Below are 26093 nucleotides of genomic sequence, written 5' to 3'. Positions count from 1 at the left end.
CATGAGAGATCTAAGAAGCAGCAGGGTGGCTACTGACTTGAAGGACAGGTTGACCTGGAAACAGAGGTGGTCAGTTTCAGACTGTTTTATCTGGCCTTGGGATTTTTTTGTTTGTTTTAAATATCAGTATCCTTGTGTTTTTTCATTTGTGCAAATACACATACACACAAAAAAACCCCTGGCCCCAAACCCATGTTTGAACCAGACCCTTATTGCTAGTTATTAAAATCTGGTTTCCAGTGTGTCTCTCCCCTTTTGGACTCTGATTCTTGATAATTTGTCAAGCCGTGTAGCAGTCTTTTCCTCAGCTGAGATGCTAATAAGTAGCTGGGTAGTAGTGAAGAAATTGGTCTTGAAAATAGGAATTTAGGAATTATTTTTTTAATCTTTTATTTTTGAAAACTGAATTGGAGTTGTAGACCTACTGCAGGTCACTAAAAAAACCTGACTGATTGCCTACTGATTGCATAAATCTCCTTTCCTTAGGAAGTGAGGTAAATACATTTTGCTTTCTAAAGTTAATTTGTTTGACTCCATTGAGGTGATTTGGCTATGCAAGCATGTCTGGGCTGGCTACCTTTGCAATTCATGTTTCACTTTTGTTTGCAAAGTCTGCTTTGTTTCTGATCTAGATCAAGTTTCTTACAGCTTTCCTTGAACTGTTACTGGCCTTTTATGATGCTTTTGCTCTATAATTTTTGTTCAAGCAGAAATGAAAAAGGCTTAGCTATCTAAAGGTGAAGTTGCCTTGTAGTTTGTAGTAAAAACTTCTAGTGGTGATCTGAATTGTAGACAACATTCAAACCATAGAAGACCTAACTTTTCCCACTGAGTTTTGGCGAGTTAATTTAGGTGTTTTTGTTTTCACCCCCTCTTTTGAGTTTAACTGTCAAGTGCATAAGTAAAAGAAAATTTTTGGATGTTTATATTCTGCATACCTTAAAGCATTTAAATGTATTTAATCTGACTTACTAACTGGGATTTTATGAATTCATAATATTAACTGATAGTATTTCTTCTTTATTCAGGATATTAGTGTCTGGGATCAATCTCAAGCAAGGTTTTTAATTCCTCACTGAAGCTGTGTATTTCTGAGCAGGCAAACCTGTGCTTTGCTTGTACCTTCATGATCAATGGCTACTAGGCTTTTTGTTTTTGGAAGAAGACATAAAATGAGAGTGCTTACAATACAAGCAAAAGCTCTGCTCAGTCAGTTTTTTTTAGTGACCTGCAACCTTTGGCCATCTTTCAACTTAAGTTAAATGCCTATATTGTCAGCTTGCTATGTAAAGTTGTTAAGAAGGGATATGAGCTCTGTTAAAATTTTTTGGGGGGGAAAAAAGAATCAATGCTCCTCCCTTCTCCCCCGGCTACTGAAGATAATTTTTCCTGGTTTTTGCTGTCTAACATAGTGCTATCTCAATGACCTCCAAGACTGCAGAAACCAAATTACTATTGGAGATGGATAATGAGCATAAAAAGTACACTCCTTCTTAAAACAAACAAAAAAAGCAAACAAACACACATTTATACCTCTGCTGCATGTTCTTTGAGGCCCCAGGAAGATGTGTGTGTTTTTGTCATTTATTCTTCTTGCTGCTTATGCTTTCCTGTTTCTGTGAGACAAAATAAGAGGAAAATTGGAATATGAATATTTTCTACCAGTGTAATGAACAGAGTCAGCATGAATGGCAGAGACTGTAAGGGGAAGTGACAGAAGCACGTTACTGAGAGCCATGGGATTATCCTTGTATCTTTTTCATTATTTTTACAGTTACTGTCAGCAAGGTCTCATGGAGTGCCTTACAATTTTTTACAACTTGTAAAAAAAGTGTGTGGGGAAAGTTTTTCCTTTCTTCATTATTTCTAAAGAATATTGAACTCTATCAGCATTGGCCTCGAGAGTTCACTGATGCTGAAGAAAGATAGCAAGCTGTAAATGATAGGGAAACAAGAAGCTGTCTATACACTTTCAGAGATTATAAATCAAAAAATAAAGAAACATATATCCAGGTATTTCCAGAAATGTATACCCAGTATATCCATAGGTTTATATGCTGAATAGATCAGTTGATTTGTTTACTGTGTAATCACAAGGGCTATGAGTTAATGAAATCTTCAACTACAAAAGTGTGGTTATACCACCTACTGAGTGATTTGAGAGCAATGAGTTTGAGGCATGATGGGTGATGAAGCTCTGGAGGAGGAAGTGTGTAGGTTTTAGGAAGGTAATGCATTTTTATCTACAAGTATTTAATTGAAAAAAGGATTGGAAGAATGCCAAAAACATTTATGACCTCCCTGGGTCTTTGAAAGACATGATCAACTTCCAGGAGATGAGCAATTTTCCCTATTGTAATCCTTGCATAGTTAATGCTTTGCTGTGTTGAAGTTGAGAAGTTAAACCTGCCTTGATTAATAGTAAATTGTCTGGAAAATGGTCTTATAAAGACTATGTGTTGCCTAAACTGAACACAGGATGAGTTTTTAGTGATAAAATTTGTGATTTGTTAAAACTCTTTACTGACCAGTTATTGTTGCAGCTGATGAGGGTCTGCAAGGAATTATTGGATGATTTTAGGGCATGTAGTGACTGGCATAATGATGAAGCAGGTGCTGATTTCTGGCAGGCATTGTGAGCAGTATGCCAGTAATGCTACTAATGTATACATTGCCAGCTATTAAGAGTTGTTAAAACCTTATATCGGTTCATCCGGTTACTGCTGTCTGGTACCTCTAGGTGTTTCCTCTGGCACCATTCAAATAGTTTTGTGCTACACAGTAAGAAGTTTTGGGTTTGGAATTCCTAGATTTATTGTTCTTAGTGTAACACAGTTCAGCAACAGCTGGCAATAAAGAGAAGCTGGTGTCTGATTTTAAATGTCACAGTCAAAAACCTGTTGAATCCAATTTCCTTGACCTAGGCAAGTTTTCTACTGGTTCAGCAAAGTAGTTGATATGGATCAGGGGAGTATTAGAGCTGCCATGAGGAGATGGTTGTCCTCCACTTTGACAGCCACTTGAATGCCATCTAAAATGCCTGTCAAACTAGAGCCCAAGATACAGCCTAAGGTCCTCAGCTGCCAAACAGGAAAAAAGTTTTACTGTTTTGAGTAGCACCTCTATGATCATGTACCCCCTAATTAGAATGCAAAATTTTAAATAATCTAAAGTTTTCTGATTTTGTCTTTTTAATTAACTCTTTTGACAGTATCATAATGTTAATTAAAAATACTCCTTAAGTATTGGCTACTGCTTCATATGAAAATTACACATACCCTCCATATTACACAATATTCCTAAAGTATGCCTATAAACTGAAATTCGTAAACACTGTTTATCCTTTAATTCTAACAGGATACAACAGTTTAGCGCACACTGGGAACTGCTCAACTCGTAACATTGAAAAGAACATTGTTTAAGTTTTGGATATTTTTGCTTAAAAATCCAATATATGCATGTATGATACATCTACCATAGTTTCATGGTATCGCCATTCAATTACATATTTTTACAAAAACCACAGTCAGTTTTAACCATAAAATTGAGTTTAATCTATGGAAAAAGAAACAAAACAAAAACGAAAACCAGAAACAACCAAGTTGGAAAACTTGTATAGCCTAAGCCTACCCCTAGTTCTACTCTCAAGGCAATTTTTTGGGGTGGAGAGAAACATCTTACTCAAGTTGGAGGGGGGAAAAAACCAAAGAAGAAAAGTTCTCCTGATCTGCAAAGGTAATCTACCTTTGTCAGCTACTCCAGCTTGTTACTTTTGAACTTCCCACATAATTATATAGCAAATTCTGCTCTGGATAGTGTGGAGTCCTAAAGCCCTGATTTCAAATGAGTGATTACAAATCTCTACCAGGTTCATGGTAAACAAACTAGCGAGTTGTTTAGTTTTGTTTGAGGGCAATGGTGGTTGGTTTTAGGGGTTTTGTTTGTTTTTTTAAATCAGGATAATGATTCCCCCTTCCTTCACTAAAATGGAAACACTGAGCTTCGAAGAGCTTTTAAAGCTAATCAAATTATACCCAAGAACTTGAACATATCATTACAAAAAAACCTCATCCCACCATTTTCATAAGAATGGAAAGCTGGATAGAGGAAAACACTCTTTTAATAAAATTTAATAGCTTAAAGTTATTAAGTCATTGATTTGTATCTAATTGTATTAGTGTCTTGGAACATATAATCACTACATTTGAGGCAAAATGGAAAATAAGTCCTAGAATTTTAAGCAGTTTCTTGTACAGATTCCTAATTATGGAGTCACAACTACAAATTACCACTAGGTAAAAATTAGAGGTTTTAAACTAGGCGTAACTTCAGATCTGAATTTTCCAAGCTAATAGCTAGTCTGTGTTCCATCATGATTACTGCACTGATTGCAGTTACTTTTATTAAAAAGTTGTTCACATCTCAGAATAGTACTCACTGAAGAAGTGTTGGTAAATCCAACTGTTTTTTAATTTAATTTTTGTATCATGATTTTCCCCTGACTTTGGTTCCTATTCTGGGTTTACCACAGCTGATTTTTGTAGACAAACCCACAAAACTATTGTCACAACACACCTGTTTATAACAGCAGCTATTAACAAAAAGCAAGCAAGTACAAAATCGAGAAAAACATGATACAGTTATTTCAATTAACAGGTGAGAAGTAGTATTTTGGGATCAGTTTTCATGAGACTATAGATCCAATCTGATGACAACCTAGTGTTCAATGAAGCAACCCCACTGTCACTGCTCCTTCCGTTCTCTAACAGCTTTGACACTTGTCTGACTCTCTGGGAGAAAAATAGTTCAGGACAATATAACCATTAATTCTTGGGTGTACAACTGTGCCATATTAAATGTGTGGTAAGCTGTGATCAGGAAGCCTTTATTATACAGTGTTTTGTCTTGCTGCTGAGTGAAAATGAAAGAAAAGTGATAAAATGAAAAGAATCTCTCCTGTGCTTTGTTTACATCAGAAATGTATTTTTTCTCTGATTGTTTTAGAAAAATTTGACTGTACAACCAGCTACAGATTCTTATAAACATGTTTTAGAAAGCTGAAGTGAAATACTGATCTGGTAAAATGATGGGATGTAAAACCTCTGCATATGCCATGTGCTTAATCCTACTAAAAGAGGAGTAATAAGGTCACTCTTCTCAGCGATAGCTTGCTCACAAGGGTTTAAGGCACTTTTCCTTTTCAATGTACTTCATTGCTTTAGTTGATTAGTCTCAGTTTCTCTAACGTCTTGTCTGTGCAACAAGGTCAAACTTATAAATTATTAACTTAAAAATTATATACCTTTAAAATTTCATTTCAAAACTACTTTTCTATTACAAGTCTTAGAGACCTAGCGGGTTTTTTTGTTGTTTAGTACTTTGGGGTTTTTTTACCGGTTTTAGTATGTATTTGAAATAGCTTGAATTGCAAATTAAGAAATTATGAAAATGGTAATTTTCGTAAAATCATTAGCTGAAGAGAAGTAAGAGAAGATTTTCTGTTCAGGGTTGAGAAAGCAGTGCTGAGGAAGAAGAGGGAAATCTCCATTGAAAGTTAGGCATCTAATCTGCTTAAGTCATTCTGGAAGTCATCAATTATGTGCCTCTTTAGGCATCTTAATGCATCTGTATATGCCTACTCAAATAAGCTGCTCATTAGCTGATGAAAGCAAATGATTAGTCAATGAAATTCAAAGTCAGTTGTATTTAAATATTTATTCTGAATAATTTAAAGTTTTATTTATTACTCTAAATGTAATATATGTTTGCATTAATTGAGTTATGCATTCTTTTCAAATACACCATAGTATGCAGGGGGAAGGTTGTTCTACATAATTCAGTACAATAATTAATAAGGTAAAGAGTGTGATTACTTGAATGTTAATGGCTGCGATGCTATTCTCCTAATTAGTCAGATGCCTAGGTAGTGAATCAACCTAAATGATATCAGTATGGATGCACTTGTTTCTAAGGAAAAGTATAAAAACAATGTAACTTCCTAACTAATAGCGTAGTTATGTAGGAACCTTAGATGTAAGCTTTCCCAGTATAAATCTGGGATGTTTACCAGTAGAAATCAAAATTAGGGATGTTAATCCTCTGGTTTAATTTGACTTGCTGTATTGGCATGTTAATGGTGGAATAATTTACTTTAAAATGCTTAATTATTACCCTGTTCATAAACAAAATTATTTGGTATCTAATGACTTTTAGTAAGATTTGGGTTTGGGTTTTTTTTGTTTTTGTTTTTGTTTTTTTTTTAAATCTGAAATATCTCTGCTTTTCCAAATCTTTGATTGCATTCATGTCTTTTCTGGTTTGCTGCTAGAAACTTGCTTCTTCCCTTTAATTGTCTCATAACTAGATTGAGTTCCCAGTGATGCTCCCAGTGCCTCTTCTGATCCAGCCTGTCTGACTGGGTGTTCATTACAGCTGCCCTTCACTTCTGTGCTGCTTCATGGATGTCTTCAGAGTCTGGGTTTGATTGACCTCTGGAGAAACATAGTCTGACCTACTGGCATTGGTCATCTGCAGGGTACTGTGAGAATAAATGAGGGTAAGAAAGTACTCTAAATCCAGTGCTCATCATTAAGTGAAAGAATTGAAGTGTGTGTAGAGCTGCCCAGACTCTGCACACACTTCAGAGCTGCCCAGATTCTGGAGGAATGATACAGTAATAACTGCGAGAGATTGTATGTGAGTTCGAGTTTTGTTTCCCACATTCAGAACGGTGGAGGTGTGTTCTGCTGCTTATCTCATTCTCCTGTTATTGCCAAGTTGTCCCTTGTCAGTCGCCAGGAATGTACCTGCCAGGCTGATACTGTTTTCTTTTAGTAAGTCTTAATGTATCCAAAGTGGAAGCTGAGCACAGCAGAAAGGGGAGGTAGTCCAGACTCTGCCAATGCAGCTGCCAGTCAGCCTCACAGAGTTTGGCTGCAATTTTTTTCTGAAAATTGAGAACTCTTGAATTAAGAAAACACCTCACAGTTTTTGCTCATAGTTGCTTGATGTTGGCTACTTAATGTTGCTGCAATCAAGCTACTATACTTTTTGTAATTAGATGATAACAAGCATAATAATTGGTGGTTTGGCAATGTTGATACAAACTACAACTAATGTGGTAAGAACATGACAGAATTCTCTTTTGCTTTGTATTTTTTATTTTTTAATAACCAAGATTAGTGGAGCTGGTAATCTCTGATAAAGCAAAATCTGCTGTGTTGTTTTTAGACGAGAGTCTCTACTGAAACTTGTATATGTGTGGTCTGCTCTGAAAATGCAGTTCACAACTGACTGAATTACAGGACTATCTATTTTAATGTTACAGAAGAAAGGAACTCTTTTCAACTGATAGCTGTAGACTAGGGTCGTGTACATATGTGTGTCATTTTTAATGCAGTATTGTGTCCATAATGCAAACAGGGTCTGGAATTGAAACAAATATGGGAATATATTAATTCTGAGTTGTGCTTAGCAGAAGAGTTAATTGACAGGTTTAGTACTATATTAACTTAGTTATATTGCTTGCAGAACCCAACGTAGTGTCAGAAACCCTCAGTTGTACCATTTAGAGGGATTTAACTCCTTTAAAACATTATTTCTCAGGCCTGAGTAGTTTTAGATAATAACATAAAACAGTGGAATTGTTTGACAATAACTTCATTTCTCTTCTAACTTGCCTCTATAATAATTAAATGAGTATTGAGTAAATGCTGTATCCAGTAAACCACAACTGCTTTAATGTCTGGAACAATCCTGTCTTTTGCATATCTGGGAATGCTTTTGCATATATGCAGGAATAGCTCTCACTCCGTTGTGAAAAATGAAGGGTAAAAAGTTCTGCCCATTCATGCCTCGCCCCCTGTTTTTTAATGATGGTTGTGGCAAAACAGCTTGTTTCAGTTTTTGAAGCTTCTGCTGTCATTCAAGGAGGAGTAACAACTTGGATACTTTTTTTTAACCCACATGGTTAAGAGTATCCATCACTGTATATATTATGAGCAGATCTAATGTGGAAAATTGGACTAATGCTGCACTGGGCTGAAAGGATTCTTAACTGCAATCTACGCTTGGCATTAGGGAAAGATACCTATTAATATGCATGCAGAGAACTCTCTCAAGGATATGTATTTTATCTCAATTTATTCTTTTTCATCTTGCATTTGTTCTGCTACTGTGGAAAGATTGATGGATGAATCAGGAATGGGTCTGTTTTCTGGTTTGGATCTCTGCACTGCAAGGTTTAGTGGTGCTAACTTGCAACAGTATTGGAGCTAAGGGACCTTTATGAGCCACTTACCTCGCTGCTAACAGAGGAGGTGGTTTATGTTTGACCCTGTTCCAGCTTTCATGGTTGATCATAATGTGAAAAGCTTTCAAAGAAGGGAAGAAAATATAAAGCTTCTTAGTCAATATTTAGACACCTATGACCCCACGTCTTGGGGAAAAGAAGCTGTCCCCATTGCATTTTGTGGATCTTGAATATATTTCTTTTTGAAATTCGGTCATGTTTCTATATTTTCTCCTAAACCTAAGAATTCCATTTAAGGCATCTATTGAAAAAGAAGCTTTAATTGAAGATAAAAACCTTTAGAGTTACTTAGCACAAGAAGTCCTCAAATCTTTGCAAACTTCCCGTTTTTCCTACCGATAGTTCGGGACTGACAGTACACAAAACAAGCATGTCTCATCTTATAGTTTTTTACCACTTTACCTCAGCTAAGGACTTCAGCTCTTCCATCGCTACCTTTTTGCCAAGTAAATTGTTTAATATTTTTGATTCAGTTTCAGTATTATATCAGTTGTTCTGGAAGGTCAACAGTGCTACAGATAACCTGTGATACAGAAATGCTACATGAGGCTTGAAGCATTATACTGGTGAAATGTAATATTTATGGCTTCTCACCACTTTTGAACCCCAGACACCATGCAAATATTTGCTTTTTTGGACAATATTGAAAATAAAGATTGATGCATTAAAAAAAAAAAAGTTCATTGGTATGAGCTGCTGAAGTCTTATATTAGTTTAACTGTAAAGAATGTAAAGGAATGCTGGTGTTCTAGTCTAAGTGCATCTATTTACATAGAGGGAAATAATTACATTTTTTCCACTTTGGAATTAATTCAGATCATTTTACAATCATGCAAATTTATTCTGCTCTTCGTCTTGTGTGAGAGCCCTTGCAACACTGTTGGTTTGCCACAGAGCATTTTCATAGAATTGCAGAATTCCATATGATTTAGGGAAAAGATGCCTAAAATCCAACTATCAATGTAAAACTGCCCAGCCCAAACAAAACCATGTCCACAAGTGCCATGTCTACACATTTTGTTAAATACCTCCAGGGATGTTGACTCAACCTGAGCAACATCTTCACCTTTAGATATTCTTACATGTTCCAAAAGAAAAATAAAGACAAACCCAACAACAAGCAAGCAAAAAACCAAACCAAAAAATAACAACTGTGTGGGCCTATGGAAATGTCTTGGCAGTTATTCACATATTTTCCTTCAAGAAAATAAAATAATCAAGTATGGTTTTTGTTTGTTGCGGGTTTGTTTTTTTTTTCTCCTCTCTGGTGTTCTTTCTCAGGAGATTGAATTCTATGTCAGCTGAGGAGCTTTGAATGTCCTCAGAATTTGGGAGAAAAAAAGTTTCTTTGTACTACATATTTTTATTAATTTAATACTGACTTCATCCCAGTTTCACATAAAAGAAAATTCCAGTAGTGTGTGCCCACAAGTTTGTTGCAGGGAAAGGCCATGTGAAGACAAGTAGTGTAACTGGTGAGAAGTCTTTCTTTTTTGGGATGACATTGAAAACAACAAAGCGTAAAATGTGGACTAAATAATATGCTAACCACCATGTAATACTTATGCATTTTAAGATTGCACTAGGAGGAGTTGGTTTGATGCACCGTTAATGATGAATACTTTTTGTTTGGTTGATTTGTTTTTTGTTTTGTTTTGTTGGGGTTTTTTTTGGATCTAAGGCTGGAATTTGAACTGTGGTTCTTGAGTGGTACATTAATTGATATGGCCAACTGCAGTAGATTTGAACTCTCATTTTAGAATTGGTAGAAGTTTTAGAGCTTGATTTACAATCCAAATGTCTGCTGGCCTTGCATCATACAATTACTGACTTTAGAGAAAGCCTTTTGTAGTGTAGGGCACTTAGTAATTCTGGATGTTGCAGCACAGTGTTAACAGTGAACTGTTGAGTACCCATGTTTTGAGGAGCTTGACTTCTAGCCACATGCAGAGGAAGGGTTTATGTTTATGCAAATAATGGGATTGAAGTCTCCACATGGGGTTATATTCAGGGGGCAGCTGCTGCTTTTACTTATCCAAAGCAAGAATAATTAATCCTTTGGAACTGTACTTGCCTCACAGCTTGCCCCCAAATTGAGGAAGAGAGAAATCCCTGCTCTAATGTCTGCTTAATTGCCTTCTTGTAGAAAGACATAAGTGCCTGAAAAGCTTGAACATAACCTTTAAATTAACTAAATCATCACAAGTAAGCAATTTGGTACCCAAGTAAACAACCAAATGATAAATAAATTCACAGATATGGTCAGTTATCCCTACTTATGATACTGATATGATAGTATAGTTACCCATAATTAGAATCTACACATTGAGCTGCAGTTTTTCTATGCAGCAAAAAAACCCCTCAAATAAGTGGCATAATTTAATTCTAATTGCTGTTAAAACTAATAAATGTGCTTCAGAGTGTTTGTATATTTAGAGAGGTGTGCGTCCTGAGTGTAATTCTTTCCTGACTTCCATGAAGAAGGCTTAGGTCCTTGGTTGTCAAAGTGTATATTGCTTTTAAATTAATCTGAGGCGGTAGGGAGTTTGTATTATGGTGTCTGACATAACTTTATTGTTTGTACCATAATAAACCGAAGAAAAATAGTTGAAATATGAAGTACCTGGAGTAACAAATGGAAGAAAAGGATAAATCCTGTTTTATAGTCATCCCTTCCCCCCAGCCCTCAGCATACATGACCAGCTGTAATTATAGAGATAGGATGCCAGCCCGGATGTACTTTTTCTTCCCAATCATAATGGCAGTTTTTACCTTATCCCCTAAAGATCATGCAGGACTTTTGTTCATGCTGGAATCCCGTTGTATTTGCATAAAGATAATTCACTTCATCACAGCTTTCATGTGAGTTTAAGAGTCCAGTTACATAGAACTTACTGCAAGATAACTTCATTTTCATGTTGTTAACAGTTTGAGTAATGGCTTAATTGCTGGAAGGAATAGTTGTATAATTTCAAATTGAAGATGCTGAAGAGCAAGAACGTTGATAGCCTTTCAGATTCAGCCTGTTGTTAATAGAGTGACAGCAGGTCTTTTACTGTAAATTTCAGTTACCATTTTTCTGACCATCCTTTTTTAATAGCGGGTTAGGTATCGTATGAATGTTATTATTTTCAAGGACTCAATTATAAACCCATGAAATAAAAATAAAACTTGTTTATATAGTCTGTATTCTCTGATACATTTGGATACTTGGGTTTTGCATTAGTAGTGTTTCAGTAGCAAATAGACAAGATACTTGAAGATCTTGGCTGAAATTTGCAGAAGTAACTTGCGGTTGCTTGCAGATTTCTAGAGCGCTGGAGATTTGCAGAAGTGCCTGCTGTGGCACTTCTTGGATGCTTCTCTTGATGTCTTTATAGGAACTGGGGATTTTTTCATGTTAGTGCTTTGAATATTTATTGTGTTTGTGGTATGTTTCAGAGTTAGACATTTTAAGTGATTGATTATCTTAGAACTCTTGCCTTCTGTCTGTTGATAAAATATGTGAATGTTGAGCTTTAAAAGAAAAGGTGACATTTAAGAAAAGGGGAAGCCTTGCTGTTTGATAGAAGACATTGACATTCCTAAAAATTAGGTTTCTAAAATGTCACTAATTTTTCCTTTTTGTTTCTTTCGCTTGTTTTTTACAAGGTTCTCTGACACTATAGAGCAAAATGAAACGTATTTTTTTTTTCCCTTATTTTTGGTGTGGTAGAAAATATTTTGCCGGCTGCGACTGCAGCATGGGGGATGTTCGGGTCTGGGCAGCCCGGGCGGTGCCGCTGTTCCGAGGGCCGTCGCCAGCAGCAGGTGCCCGTGGCCGCCGGAGGAGGATCGCACCCGGCTTTGTCTGAGTGGGTGCACCAGCACCATTTAGATGCTAATGTGTTATACGCTGCTGTTTTGTACTAGACCTTGACTGCATCTCGGGAATGTGGCCTGTCTGGTTTTAGGTTGGCATTCAAAGGGCCTACTGTAACTCCTGCCTTCCAATCGATTGATTAAAGCCGAGGTCTTCTGACTTCGATGTGCCAAAGGAAGCGGTTGTGCTGGTGGAGAATTAGAATTACATACTTTTTTGGTTCTTACCTACTGGTCTCTGCTTTGTGTTTGCCATCTGCGATTAGGCAGTAAAGTAAATTTGTTCTGTTAAGCCACATATGGCATTAGCTTTACTGACAAGGGTAGAACCTTTCTTTCCTGTTCATACTTGCTTTATGCCAGGGTATCCAAATGCTGCGTTGTTCTCTTCAGCTTTTCTTGTAAATGTATAGAGTGGACTATATTTCTATATTTTTGCCGTGGATGCAGCAGTTTCCTGTTGGTAGGTTATTTTCTGGTTCAATGGAATATATATTCTGGTTCATGTTTAGAGGCAGTGAATAAATGAATAACCTAGACATAGTAGGAATATGCTATAATAAATCTAAGTCCTACTTACTACATCTTAGAACCAGTTTGCTGTATTTTGTGCTGAAAATAAAAGATGTATTTATGTATGCTGCAAACACAAATTTAAAATGTAGCCTAGGGAGTAAATTTTTTGTGGGTCTCTTTTGTACATGAATGCAGTATTCATTAGATTTTCTGTGCTGCATTCCTTTTGTATTCTTGTAAAATTGAACAGTAACTGTTTACTTTGTTTTCTGGAAAAACCTACATTCTTTCATATCTCTCTCGTAAATGTGTTGAATAATAATTTTCTTCCAGATTTCCTTACTGTGTTAGGTGAAACATTCGTGGAGGGAGCACAGGGGAGAAAAGCTGTAAATCTAATTGGCCTCAGCTAGCAATTACTTTAGCAGATAAAACAAAATATGCAAATATCTCCTGAGCACTTAAGGTTGATCTTTCAGATACTGACTGTCTGTATCCCTAGCCAAAAAGGGGCATATGATAATTAGATTTTGAAAGACCATGTGCTCTTGCTACAGAGCTAAATATTAAAATGCAAGAAAGCAGACTACCACATGGCACAGTTGATTTTAATGGCAGTTCATGTTAAAATGCTCTCTCTTTATGTTGCCTTTTAGGTTACCTAGGGTGAAACAAAATTACAGGCTTGGAGATTCTGGAAAAGCTCAGCATCAGCATTTGAGGTAAAAATGAACATACTGAACTAATCTTGGGGGTGTCCTCTTTGTTAACTTTATGGAATTGATTGGAGGAGAAATTTTCATCAAGATTCATTTTGTGTTTAAGTTTTCAGTATTGATTTTAAAAAATTGGACTTCACAATCTGTCTTTTTAGGTCTGGCAAAACTCACACTTTTAGGTGTATATATTGTGCAAATATTTTATTTTATAGCTTTAAGAACACTCTAGATCTGCTTAAATATGGTATTTTTGCTTTGAGTTGTAGTTTTTTATACATATATAATACATATATTTGGCTAATATGTCTAGAAATTCACTGTCATGAATTACTGTTTTTCCAAATTTTACTTCTGTGATTGAATTACCATCTTAAGTGCACAGTATTTTCTCTTTTACTAAAAAGACTGATGTGTACTTTGAGAGAAATGGTTGTTGCTTTTTCATGAGTTGACTATATTACTTGCAGTTTCAAATTGAAATAGTATAAAGAAGTTTGAATTCTGATTTTTTTTTAATGTCAAACTCAAATTGAAAATATATATGTGCGTGGAAAAAGCAATACAATAATACGAACCATAGTAAAATTATATCAAACACTCTACTTCTGTATTTCTTACATGAACCAGTAATTAATGATAGTAACCTGGAAATAGGACTAGGGAAGTATGTGCACATTTAAACTAAATTATCTTTTAAATAACTCTTTTAAATTTTAGTTTCTAATAGTAAACTAAAATAATTTGTGTTCAGAGTGAACTTAAGTAGGTCATTTCTGTCAGCAAGTTGTGGTGTAGGCTCAACACATATAAGTGTTTATAAGCAACTGAATTACCACAATTTATCTTGCTATTGTAGTTCATAGGTTTTTGTTCTTGTTTTTTTTAAGAGCCAAGGCTTGCAAATTATGTGATTAATCTACAAGCTGATATCATGATGTCAAAATGCAGTTCGGGAAGCATAAACAAAGAGATTGTGGAAATTAAAACGGTAAGATTGTGCTTTGTAGTATGTTAGCAGGTTTTGATGTATCACTACACTGTGTTCTTCTATTTTATATTTAAAGCTGCTTCAGAACCATAGAGTAAAGTAACTTCCACGTGTGAATTTATAGAAATTGACTGTGAATTTCTTTGGAAAGAAAAATGAAAGTAGCTACTTCATTTTATTCATAGAAGTTTAGATGTTTATCATGAAGCACATGCCCTGCTATTTCTTATGAAGCTGAATATGATTAGAAATCTATTCAGTTTTTTAAAAGGATGTGTGTATTTTTCTTGTGGATTTTATATTCAAATGTAGTTGTGTTGGTGAAATACGATCAGTTTTAAAAAAAATTGAGAGAGTTGACACAAGGGGTTAGAATTAGAATTGAATTCATATGTTGTTCCAGATAGGAGATACAAAATAAATGGTAAGGAAAAGAATTGACAGGTAAATTAAGGTCTTAGTTTCAAGATTATGCTTCAGTTTGAAATATGAGTTCAGCAAAAATAGAGAAAGAGGCTATCTGATTAAAACTACACAGCAGAAAAATGTGGGTTGATACCGTAGGGAAGAGAGAAATGTATTTAGTTCCGCTGTTGCTCACCTTGCCTTGCATCTTAGATCCATATACTTCATGCTTTGTCTTTTGTCCTTTGTGTTTAGGAGGTAAAAGGAGTCTGCATAGCACCAGTTCTACACTGCTACACTGCTGATTAAGCAACTACGTAGTTAGGGTTGTTCCACAGGCCTTATACACATCATTTGAAAAAAATGAATGTTTGTTTCAGAAATTGGCTGCTTGTCGGAATCCCTCAAGGTGAAACAGCCCTTTTCTGCATGTTTATTCTGAATGCCTCATGCAGTGGTATCACTAGAGATGTGCTACAAAACTGATTTTTGTTTTCATGTTGTATTGCTTTACTTGTAAATGTCCTACAGCCTGTGTGTGTTACACTGATAAATAGTGGCATAATCCTTTTGTATTCAACTGTTGCAGTGTGCAGCAGCACAACTCCTGTTGTGAACAGTGTCTTGCTGGCTCTGTTGGTCAAGCTGGACTGATTGCAACATGAGGTGTTTATTAGGCTTTTGCCCCATCTCCAGGTTTGGTCATACTGAACACTACATGAAGGACTTCAGGGTTTTTCTGAGTCTGCTAAGTGTCATGTTGTATTCCATTTCTCTCCTACAAACAGACATTTAGAAGGAATCTGCCAGGAATTTCAGCTGTTAACTGTTGCACTGCTTGTAGAAGTGTTTCAAAATCAGCTCATCCAAATATAGAGCATCAATTTAACTTTGATGATATGCACTTCAATGAAACTTTTCCTGAACAACAGAAAGCAGCCTTTGTTGTTCTGGTATGCCTTAGTAGGCTATTAAAGACCAGTGTTCTGCTTGTGCTGTTACATTGGTTCTGTATCAGAAAAATAGATCTAATAAAATTCTTGTAGTTTACAATGACATTCACAATCAGTATTGATGATTGTGCTAGGGAAACCAGGGAATATGGTCTTTATAGAAATGCTTATATTTGAGAACATTTTAAGACCAAATGTAAAAATTGCTGTTAGGCAATGCATGTGATAAAGATCTTTGAAAGAAGGGAGAGAAAGAATGTCTCATAAGCTGTGTTCTGTGTTAAAGAGAGCACAATATAAAAGAGATTTCTGATTCATCTTACTCAATAATACTGTTTGACAGTTGTTTGATGGTTAAATTTTGGGCTTTTCTTTTTCCAGATAAAACTGGGGGGTTTTGGTTTGGGATTTTTAAGTTCTTTTAAGAGAGCTGGAGTTGCAGGAGTAATATTAACAAAATATGCTTCTTTTTCTGGAAGAAGTAGTATATTCTTTTGGACTATCACAGAAAAAGTAAAATCATTTTTAAAAGTACACTTCTTCTAAAAGGAGGTTTAGAAACCAGACAATGTAGAAATCTTTCAAATTCCCCTTCACTGAGACAAAACCAATTCTTGCCACTGAATACATGCAGTGTATGTTGGTATGGAGCATTCTCAGTGACATTTTACATTTTGTATATTAACATTTGCATTAATTTTCTATTCTGTATTTCATATTTGTAATATTTTACATTTTTTCTTTTTATTTGGACCTCCTTTACCTAAGTAAGAATTTTCTGTGTTATATCACTCAGCAAGTTAATGTTTCATATAGCAATTGAACATAGAAATTGCTATAAAGAAACTGCATTCAGACTCTTTAAGTGTTCATGTAAGAGAATATTCAAGCAGCAAGGTTCTGTTAATGTTTTTTTTATAGACTGTGGTTTATTTCCTTTAGAGTAAGGGGATTATTTTTACCTCTTGAGGCTAACTTGTTTCTGCTGGTGCTGAGAGTGTTTTTAGAGGATAAATTAGACATTTCTGGACAAAGATGAAATCCTAAAGCATTAGAAATGATGTTTGTATCACAAGGATTATATTAGGTACAATTTTAAAAATAAGTACAGAAAGCAAATTAAATACATTGCAAATGTCAGTAAGAAATTTTTGTTGTTAATGGGAGATGGTTATAGTTTTCATAAATTTGTGAATATAACACAAACTGTGCTCACAAATGGTGGTAAAAACTTGAAAGTTGCATCCCCAGCATGCAAGACTCTCCTCCATGTGCCTCAGTGCCAGTCCATAAATGTTTTAAACTGTCCTCTAAGCAGGACTAGATCCAGGATGTCTCATTCCAGGTGAATGCTCTGGTCGGTTTGGCTTGTATTCCTTAGTGCAGTAAACATTGAATTTTTTGTGCACCAAGGGATGGCTTCAAACTTGATGTAGTCATGTGACTGAAAAGCCTACACCACAGTTCCAGAATTATTGCAGACTAGAAAAAATTGCTATTGCATGTTGTTGACTTCATTTCCAACATTGTATGTTCTTCTGAAAAACAGTTCTTTAAATGATGGAATAAGGGGTTAATTTTAGCTCTGCAGTTCACTATCTGTTCACATAAATGTGAAAAAAGGACACTAGGTTGTAAATTCTTCTCTTAAAACTCTCAAGATTGATGGCCATGAAACTGGAACTTTCACTATTATTTTAGTAGAACAAACAAGCTTGAGCACTGTGCTGCCTTATCCAGCTTCCAAAACTAGTCTAAAGTCACAGGAGGCAGGGTTTGTTTCAGGTGTTTCTTGCTCAAAATTCAGCTTCATCAAGTTCTTACAGTTTCTTCTATCAGTTTTCAAAATAATGTAGTGGACAAAGATGGAACATCTTAGCAAGTATCTTTATTACTCAGCACTGGCTGAGCAGGACTAGTTTGGCTTTTTTTTTTTTGCTTTACTGTTAGCTAGTTTCAGTTAGCTCATGTTCTGTTTTCTGTCCACAGATTCTGAACATATGTGCTTACATCTCAAATGTTTTCAATTTAAAATCTGTTCTTCAAGTAGATGTGTTCTTTCCCTTTTTATTCCTAGATGATCCTGTACTGCTTTTCTTTTATTGAATAACTTGATATTTTCCTTGCTATTGAAATAGAGACTCTAGAATGATACAATTACTGCATTATCTGGCTTACTCCCATAATAATGTTGACATTGATCTTGTCAGATCTTACATACTTCCAATACAAATCATAGAAATGAAGACCAGTACTACAAAACCTTAGTATAGCAGAAAATAACATTGATTTGGCAGGATAACTTTTTCCTGACTTAGCTTAAATTCCCTCCCCCTATATGTTCTTTCAAATGTGTTGTGTCCCATGCAAGCTCAACCCAAGCTCAACAGCACACAATGCTGTTTTGGTTGTGTGTGCTTTTCAAGTTACAAATGTGCATATACTTCTTCCTTTGCACTTCAAAGGGGTTTTTTTGAGAATGCTTTTTGATCTCAGTGACATGATTGTACTTAGGAGCAGGTCTTTCACAAAGGTACACAGAAACCAAAGCTGTAGTTTAGAGTATATGTTGTTTCACAGCCTTCCAGATCAAGCTGGAGCCATATGTAAGCATTAAATCCTCTTGCTTCTTACAGCAGAGTAGCTAAACTGGTATCACTGTTATTGGGTGCATAGCAGAAGAGATTAATTACTTGTAATATTTGATCCTGTACTTGTTTTTTATTAGCAGCCTTTTAAAATAAGATTGGTTTTCTCTCCTTAATTCCCTTCTGGTTATGCAATATAGCTATTTTATATGTTCCCAAAGTTGTGTTTATCATTTGAAAAAGAAACACAACACAGATGGAACAGTAAACAAAGAGGAGGTGCTGCTCATCTAAAGTGATTTATAAAACTGAAGGGTCTGGGCTTATGTACAAGAAGGATTGAGGAATCAGCTTCAACTTTTACTATGGAAAATGTTTGGGGTTTTTCTCCCTGGTCCTTTGTAGCAATTATGACAGTGAGGTCTCATTTTAAACAAAGCAAACATTAGTTGTTTTTTTCACCAGTTGCTCTATGTCAGTAGAGAAGCATGATTGAAACCATTTCAATGAAATACTGTAATCAGGCAAAAGACCTTTGTGTTCTTCAGACACTACTGGGGGTTTGAACTATACAATCTTTAAGGTCCATTCCAGCCCAAACCATTCTATGATTCTAAGGATTTTTTGTATGTGTTACCAACTAGTGCTTCCCCTCACTGGAATACAAAAAGAGAAGCTAGATATATTAAAGGAGAGCTTCATCTGTAAGTTTGGAGAAGGAGGTGTTGGGGATGACACTTTTCCCTACTTTTTCTCCCTTCTTCCTTGTTCTCCTGCACCTAAGCTGTCAGTTAAAAGCTGTCAGAAAAGCTTCTCTAAGGTTAGTAGTTCCCTGAGTTTCCTGATGCTTTTCTGCTGGTGGCTGGGGATTGTGTGTCATGCTACTGCCCTTGCCACGAGACTGATTTAATCTATCAGTCACATACTGATAAACATCAAGTACATCTGATGTGCAAATGCTCAGTAGTTTAGAATGTCAAGAATGATCAGATTGCTACATGCAGCTGTGTAACACCTAAACCATTCTATGATGACTGTATCTTTCCTGCCAGCTGTCTCCTATTACCCAAAGCTCTGGACTCCCAGTGGAGGAACAGCCATGAAGCCACTAGTTCTGAGGAGGAAATGAACCAAAACATCTTCAGTTGTGCCAGATTAGAACACACTATAAAATTACTATAGGTGCATTGTTAGAACCTGCATGTGCTTGTATGCATTCTTTGAAATGTATAGAAACAATTTAAGAGTCTACAGGATTCTTTTTTCATATTACTACTGAAATGAATAATAACATAGTATGATTTTATGATTTATGTAGACTGTGTTGTTCTTTATTTACATCTATATAAAGCAATATCGATCCATTTTATCTATTCAGTTAATCTGAAATACTTGGGCTCAGATACTAGCTTACATTAGAGGAGTGAAAAGTAAATGAGAAGGTTTGCAGGAGTTTGGAGATTATCCTAAAGCAACTGAAAAAACATAAAATGTCAAACATGTTCTTTGCTAGGTCCTGTGAAAATGCACATTTGTTCCTTTTGAGTTTTTTTAAGATTTTAATACATCTTTTCTTTCTGGAATCTTCTCACTATGACAGTTTTTGTGATGCTCAAATGAAAATATCAGACAGTATTCCAGCGGTATCAACACTTACATTAAAGAGGAACTTTTTTGATGGAGGGGGAAGTATGTTTATTGCTGAGCCTAAACCCAAGACATTACATTTGGCCTTGTTCACTAAGTAGCATTTACTACTGAATGTTTGTCTACAAAAGATAAATAATTCTTTACAAAGGAACTGCATGTGTAATGCTACTTCAGCTTGACCACCCTGTCCTTCAGGGCTTCCCCTGCCACTTTGAAATGAATTGAGACAAAACTTTATCTGACCACTTACTGTAAAGTGAAATTACTTCTGACTTTATAAGAGGTGTGATCATGTACTTCAATATATTGCCTTCCCTTTATTTTACAATATATGCCTGAGATGGAAAGTGAGATAATCGGTTTCATCTCTTTTTTCACAGCTTCCTATAATTATTTAATACTAGTTCAATATCAGTGTCTAGACATGGTCCAGATTATAATATTTAATTTAAAAATATTAATATATAACAGAGAGCAACAGTGTTATTAGTTGGAGACTATGGAACAAATCTAAATTAATACTTCAATTTAATTACAGAATCACATAATTACTAGGGTTGGAAGGGACCTCTGGAAGTCTAGTTGATGCCCCATTTTTGATGATTTATTTGTACTGCTTTAATCTCTCTCTTCAGTTATTTCTGATAACCATTACTGGTTTTCTCTTAGCATATTATACATTTCACTTTTTGTTTTTTTATTCCTTACTGCACATTTGCAAAACTTAAGCAAGTTTTGTTGCTTTCCTGTTGTATAGAAAAGCAGGAACATTTCAGTGCAATAAAATGTTAATTAGCTTTTCCTCACGTCTTTTTAAAGAATGATTAAATATGAATGCATCGTCAATTTTATGCATTTCTCAACCCATATTGATGCTAAAATTAATATAGAGCTTGTAGAAATTTTGAGGAAAACTAACTTTTGAAAATACTGGGTTTTGGATAGGGTATGTATCCAGTTTAAAGAGGGGAGTATTCAAAATTCCTTAGATTTCATGTAGCATGTTTCTGTATACGTCAGCAATATTCTTCTCTATCATCAGGCCATGATCACTTTCCCAGGCTAAAGGTTTTTTGTTGTGGGGTTTGTTTGGTTTTTTTAGTTGGTAAATTTTTTTGTTTAGTTTTTGTTTGTTTGTTTTCATTTTGATCATTCCTGACAAATAGCAAATGTTTTTAACTCACTCAGACACACACAGGACCCTCCCCCCACCCCGTAATGAGAACTTCATAGCCTCAGTGGGAAAGTATTCTCCAGTGCATAATTGTCATGAAATTCTGAATGCCTTGTTTATGAATTACAGTGTCTTTATGGAAATTGGTGGTTAACTTGATAAGGATCCCATTCTGTATTAGTCCTTACCAGAGTCATCAGCAATTATTTATAATGCTTCTGACAGTTCTTAAAAAGATAATCTTATCAGAATCTGATGATTTGAAAATACTGAAGATCTTGCGTAGTTCCTGTTCTTCTTCTAGCTATTAGAATAAAATTCCTGTTTGCATGTATTTAGAGCTTTAACTGGTCAAAGGCCTTTTTGGTTGGAAGGAAAAATGGAAAACGATACTTTGCCTATGCTGTAGAAAATCAGTGTTTTTCTTTCCTGTAGTAAAGGTTAAACAGCTTTACTTTTTTAAGTTTGTTGTAAAGATATAAAATGAGATTCTGTCAGACCGTAAATGGAACTTCATATTAAAATGTATGTGTGTAAATCCAACTGCATAGAATTAGCATTGACCTGTAAAGTACAGCTCCTTTTGAATTTCGGGGGTGCCGTTGTGTCCTCTGGGAACAGTTCCCACTCAGCCCGGTCAGCTCGGGACACAGCAGGCTGCGGGGGCCAGCCTCTGATATCGGAGGGATCGGAGGTCTGGCTCGTGGGTCCTTCCAAGGGACCGCGGCGATAAGGGCAGACGGCGGAGGAAGGGGGCAGGCTCAGAGTTGGGTTAAATCCAGAAAGTTTATTGGTCCTCTGAACGAGGGGACCTCAACCACCAGGGGTGCCCAACCCAGAGCACCTGCCGATGGCGCGCCGGGGCATTTTATGGCGGGGGGGGCATGGAGGGGGTGTACAGAACAACCAAGCAGGGAAGGGAAGGGTGCGGCAAGCAGAACGAGGGACACATAAGGGAACCAACTATAACAGGGGAAGGGAGGGACTCCTTTCCCAGGACTAATCACCTGGCCCCCTGGCTAGAACTTTCCAGAAGCCTGGGAGGGGTGGCAGAGTGACAGACAGGGTCCTGGGAGGAGATAAAAATGACAGACAGGGTGATTTAAATAAAGCGGGGGGGGGGGGGGGGGTGCCAACTGGGGTACACCAAACTTACAGAACATAGGGCAGAGACCTGGACTGAACTAAACAAACACACTCCCACACGGGGGTACTTTGATTAGCACATATCTTCAAGTGGAGAAGCCCCTGTAAATTGAAAATTAACAATTTCTGCTGAAAATAGTATAAGAAGAACACTTCTGTAAGTAAAATGAAGTAATGTCCTTTTCTTAATATAAATTTTCTCTTCTTGCTTGAGATTGCAACTATATCTAATACTGTTCATTTTCTTCTCGTAGTAGGCTGTGCTGGAACAAAAATGCAATGAAAGAAACACTGGATGAATGAATGAAAAGCCCTGCTTTGCAATCCCTCAGCATGGCGGGACTGCAGCTCATGACCCCTGCTTCCTCCCCAATGGGTCCATTTTTTGGACTACCATGGCAACAAGAAGCAATTCATGATAACATTTACACGCCAAGAAAATATCAGGTACTAGTGATAGTACTAATACAGTAACATCAAAAAAAGTACAATTAAATCCATTAATTAATGGAAAAAGAACAAGAGCGGGTGGAGAACATGCAGTGATGCACACTGTCAAGACATGTCTCTCTCAGCACCACCTATTGGGAGCTAATTCTGTAGTTTGGCTGTTTTTTTACATTTGTTATATCTCCCATTCCCTCTTCTCAGTTTGCTCTAACAATCAGAACAGCTTTTAAGCTGAGTGTTCTCCTGCCACTCTCTGCAGAATGCTGCAAGGGACAAATAAACTGTGCCTCTCAGTTGTATGCAGACATCATTTCTCCTTCCACCTCTCACTTTGTCTTCCATATTGTATACTAGTTTTGATTTTTGGTTCACAGACTGGTCAAAGCAGCCCTCTAAAGTCAGAAACCCCATCAGGGTACTCTGATTTTCACTTTGTTATGGAAAACTGTTTCTGAGTTCTAGAATATCAGTTCTCTTTGCACTGCAGAGGTGCCCAGAAGCGTTTTGTTAGTATTACTGAGAAACTTGGATCACCTTGAGCTAGCCTTCTTGCTTGTTTGGTTGAATTGATGTGTGCAGTTAGATGTCAGAGCTGTGGCTTCTTTCTTTTCACAACGTATTTAGCAACAGAATGATCTATTAAAAAGATATATTTAGAAAGCTACCTGAGAGCAAACTGTGGTACTGAAGGATTTTAAAGCTGGACTATGCATAGTATGTTAATATTTTTGAGAGATTGTGAGAATACATTGTTATGAAGAAGATCTGTTAATTGTGTGGCACTGGAAAGATCTCAGGCAATACTATTGACTTGTCTATAGTTTATTTATCACTTTTGTTATTTTTTTGTCAGCTTTTTCATGCATTGCTGCAAGTAAGGGCATTATTATTTTTTAAACCTAGGTTGAACTGCTTGAAGCAGCTTTGGATCATAATACAATAGTCTGCTTAAACACTGGCTCAGGGAAGACTTTTATTGCAGTACTACTCACTAAAGAGCTGTCCTATCAGATCAGGGGAGATTTCAACAAAAATGGAAAAAGAACTGTGTTCTTGGTCAACTCGGGTAAGAGGAAATGTTCCTAAACACACTGCTAATATTTCCATGGAATATTCTGTAACAGTAGTTCTCTGAAAGCAAAGCTGGGAGAAACTTTTGCATAAAGTCTTCAACAGCAAGGCTGCAATGCCTTTCATCTGTTGTTTCATCATGTGTTTAATGTAACCTGTTTATATATATAACATGTTCTGTTTTTTAGTTTGAAGTTAAGACATTGAATGTGAAGTGCAATTTAGTTACCAATCTGTTTCCTTGATGTGGTTTTGCATAAAGGCAGTTTCCCGGTACACATGGTTTAACGTTAGCCTACAACTAAAGATCATGTTATAAAATATGGTGCTAGGTCATATGACACACATAAATGAAAGTATGAGAAGACCATTATGTAATGAGTTTTGTTTTTTTTTTCTTAAGCAAATCAAGTTGCTCAACAAGTGTCAGCTGTCAGGACACATTCAGACCTTAAAGTGGGAGAATATTCAAGTTTAGAGATAACTGAACCATGGACAAAAGAGAAGTGGAGTCAGGAATTCTCTAAGCATCAGGTAATGTATTAAGTAAAAACTATAAGCAAAGCATACAGACAGAGAGGTTGGATCAGAAGTGGTTTCTTCCGAATATACATTCAGTCTTTTTTAAAAAGAAATGTAGCATATTGGTAATATTTATGTGTTAATTTTGAGGCAAATATATATAGGCATTGTCAGGTTGTTTTTAAAAAACCATCCTCTAAGTCCTTTGTTTTAAATCTCCCTGACTTGTTCATGATGTTTATTGCAGAAGAAATTTTGAGTGTGCATACTATACTTTAAATGCTATTAAAATCTTATTAAATGTTAGGGTTTTGGGGTTTTCTTTCTAGTGATTAGTAATGGTCTATGGAGCACATCTGAGGAACTCTGACGACAGAAAGTGTTACTGTACTTAGTGAAGTTCAAAGTGAGTGTAAAAATAGTACATAATTTTATTAAAGAGCTCCATTTTTATGTGTACAAGAAATAAGTTTTTCTTTAAAAAGAATTCTGATAACATCTTGCTTATGTTATAGCTGCAGATAGTTAAGAGCTTATGAAAAACTATCCTTCTTGCCAGAGACATGATGCTGGGACACATAAGGACACTAACTTAACTTATTAGGATTTAATGATGCTTGTTCTGTGTAGTCTGATTGGTGTTGAGATTGTTGTATTCATTTTTTAACTAGGCATGTGACTGGAGATATACAAACACACACAAATATATATACGTGAATATATGTGCACCCCCCTTCAGATAGATAACTTTCTCCAGTAGAGAATGTTTTATTCTCTTTCGTCCTTACCTGGTGTAGGTAGATGAATAGGAGTTGATATTTGCTAATGCTGTCTCACAAGATGTGCTGAAGGCTTTTCCTCCTTCACCTTGACCTCAGACAGCTTGTACTTCTCTTGTACTGACATTTGCTTCTTTCCTTTCAACCTAGGTTCTGGTTATGACATGTCATGTTGCTTTGACTGTTTTAAGAAATGAGTATTTATCCCTGTCAGATATTAATCTTCTGGTGTTTGATGAGTGCCATCTCGCCATCCAGGATCATCCATACCGTGAAATTATGAAGGTGCATTTATTGCATGAATGTTTAATATGCTTGGCTGAGGAGAAGAACTCAGTGGGAGGGCTGGAGAATTGGGAACCATTTCAGGCAACTTTTACTACCAAGAAAAAAATATTAGTGGAACCAATGTTAGCATGTTCCTGGGACTGTGAAATTACTGGATTGAGTTAAGACTTCAGTGATACTATGAGGTAGAAGAATAATGTATTTACTGTATTTTACACTGGGGATTAAAGAAAAATCTGTCATTAACAGAGAAGCTAAATTTATTGAATTAGGGGAATTTTGTTATTTTTAAAAATGCTTATTTCTAAAGGTGTGTTTAGGGCTCTTTGCAGAATATTATTGGCTCCATGTCATATTTGGCTTATAAGTGAGAGATACCTGCATAATAAATCTCTTTCCAAATCTCTTCTGAAGTGCATGTGCCTTTTTATATGGTGTGGAAGTATTATGACATGTATTGTAAGTGTGACAAGGATATTCTGTTTAATGCTAACTGTTTCTATTTTTCCATGTTGTAAGTATTTACCTTTAAATATGATGACTGTTTAGCTTCCTGTCAGTAGAACAGAAAATATTAATTCAGTGTTTGGTTCCTTTTGCAACACCTGATATTGAAATAAAAGTTTCCAGCCTTAGCATCCTAAGTTTGCAGGTAGATTAACAGCATACCTT

General features: G+C 36.0%; 1 protein-coding gene across 11 annotated transcripts in view; it reads left to right on the top strand.

Annotated features, from left to right (window-relative positions):
- DICER1 (dicer 1, ribonuclease III) overlaps nucleotides 1-26093 on the top strand; it is a 70040-nt gene that overhangs the window by 5562 nt on the left and 38385 nt on the right. For 8 of the 11 annotated variants that reach the window (XM_069018173.1, XM_069018172.1, XM_069018182.1 and 5 more), the window contains exons 2-7: nucleotides 13345-13410; nucleotides 14295-14395; nucleotides 22566-22758; nucleotides 23665-23827; nucleotides 24236-24366; nucleotides 25284-25418. In XM_069018173.1, coding sequence (XP_068874274.1) covers nucleotides 22615-22758; nucleotides 23665-23827; nucleotides 24236-24366; nucleotides 25284-25418 — 573 coding nt within the window. In that variant the 5' untranslated portion in view covers nucleotides 13345-13410; nucleotides 14295-14395; nucleotides 22566-22614. Of the gene's footprint in view, nucleotides 1-6522; nucleotides 6557-12569; nucleotides 12636-13344; nucleotides 13411-14294; nucleotides 14396-22565; nucleotides 22759-23664; nucleotides 23828-24235; nucleotides 24367-25283; nucleotides 25419-26093 lie in introns of those variants that run through there. The other 3 variants (XM_069018177.1, XM_069018179.1, XM_069018180.1) reach the window with 3 other exon arrangements.

The sequence above is a fragment of the Aphelocoma coerulescens genome, chromosome 5, assembly GCF_041296385.1.
Source record: "Aphelocoma coerulescens isolate FSJ_1873_10779 chromosome 5, UR_Acoe_1.0, whole genome shotgun sequence".
Classification (NCBI taxonomy): domain Eukaryota; kingdom Metazoa; phylum Chordata; class Aves; order Passeriformes; family Corvidae; genus Aphelocoma; species Aphelocoma coerulescens.
This window is presented reverse-complemented; position numbering and strand designations above follow the sequence as displayed.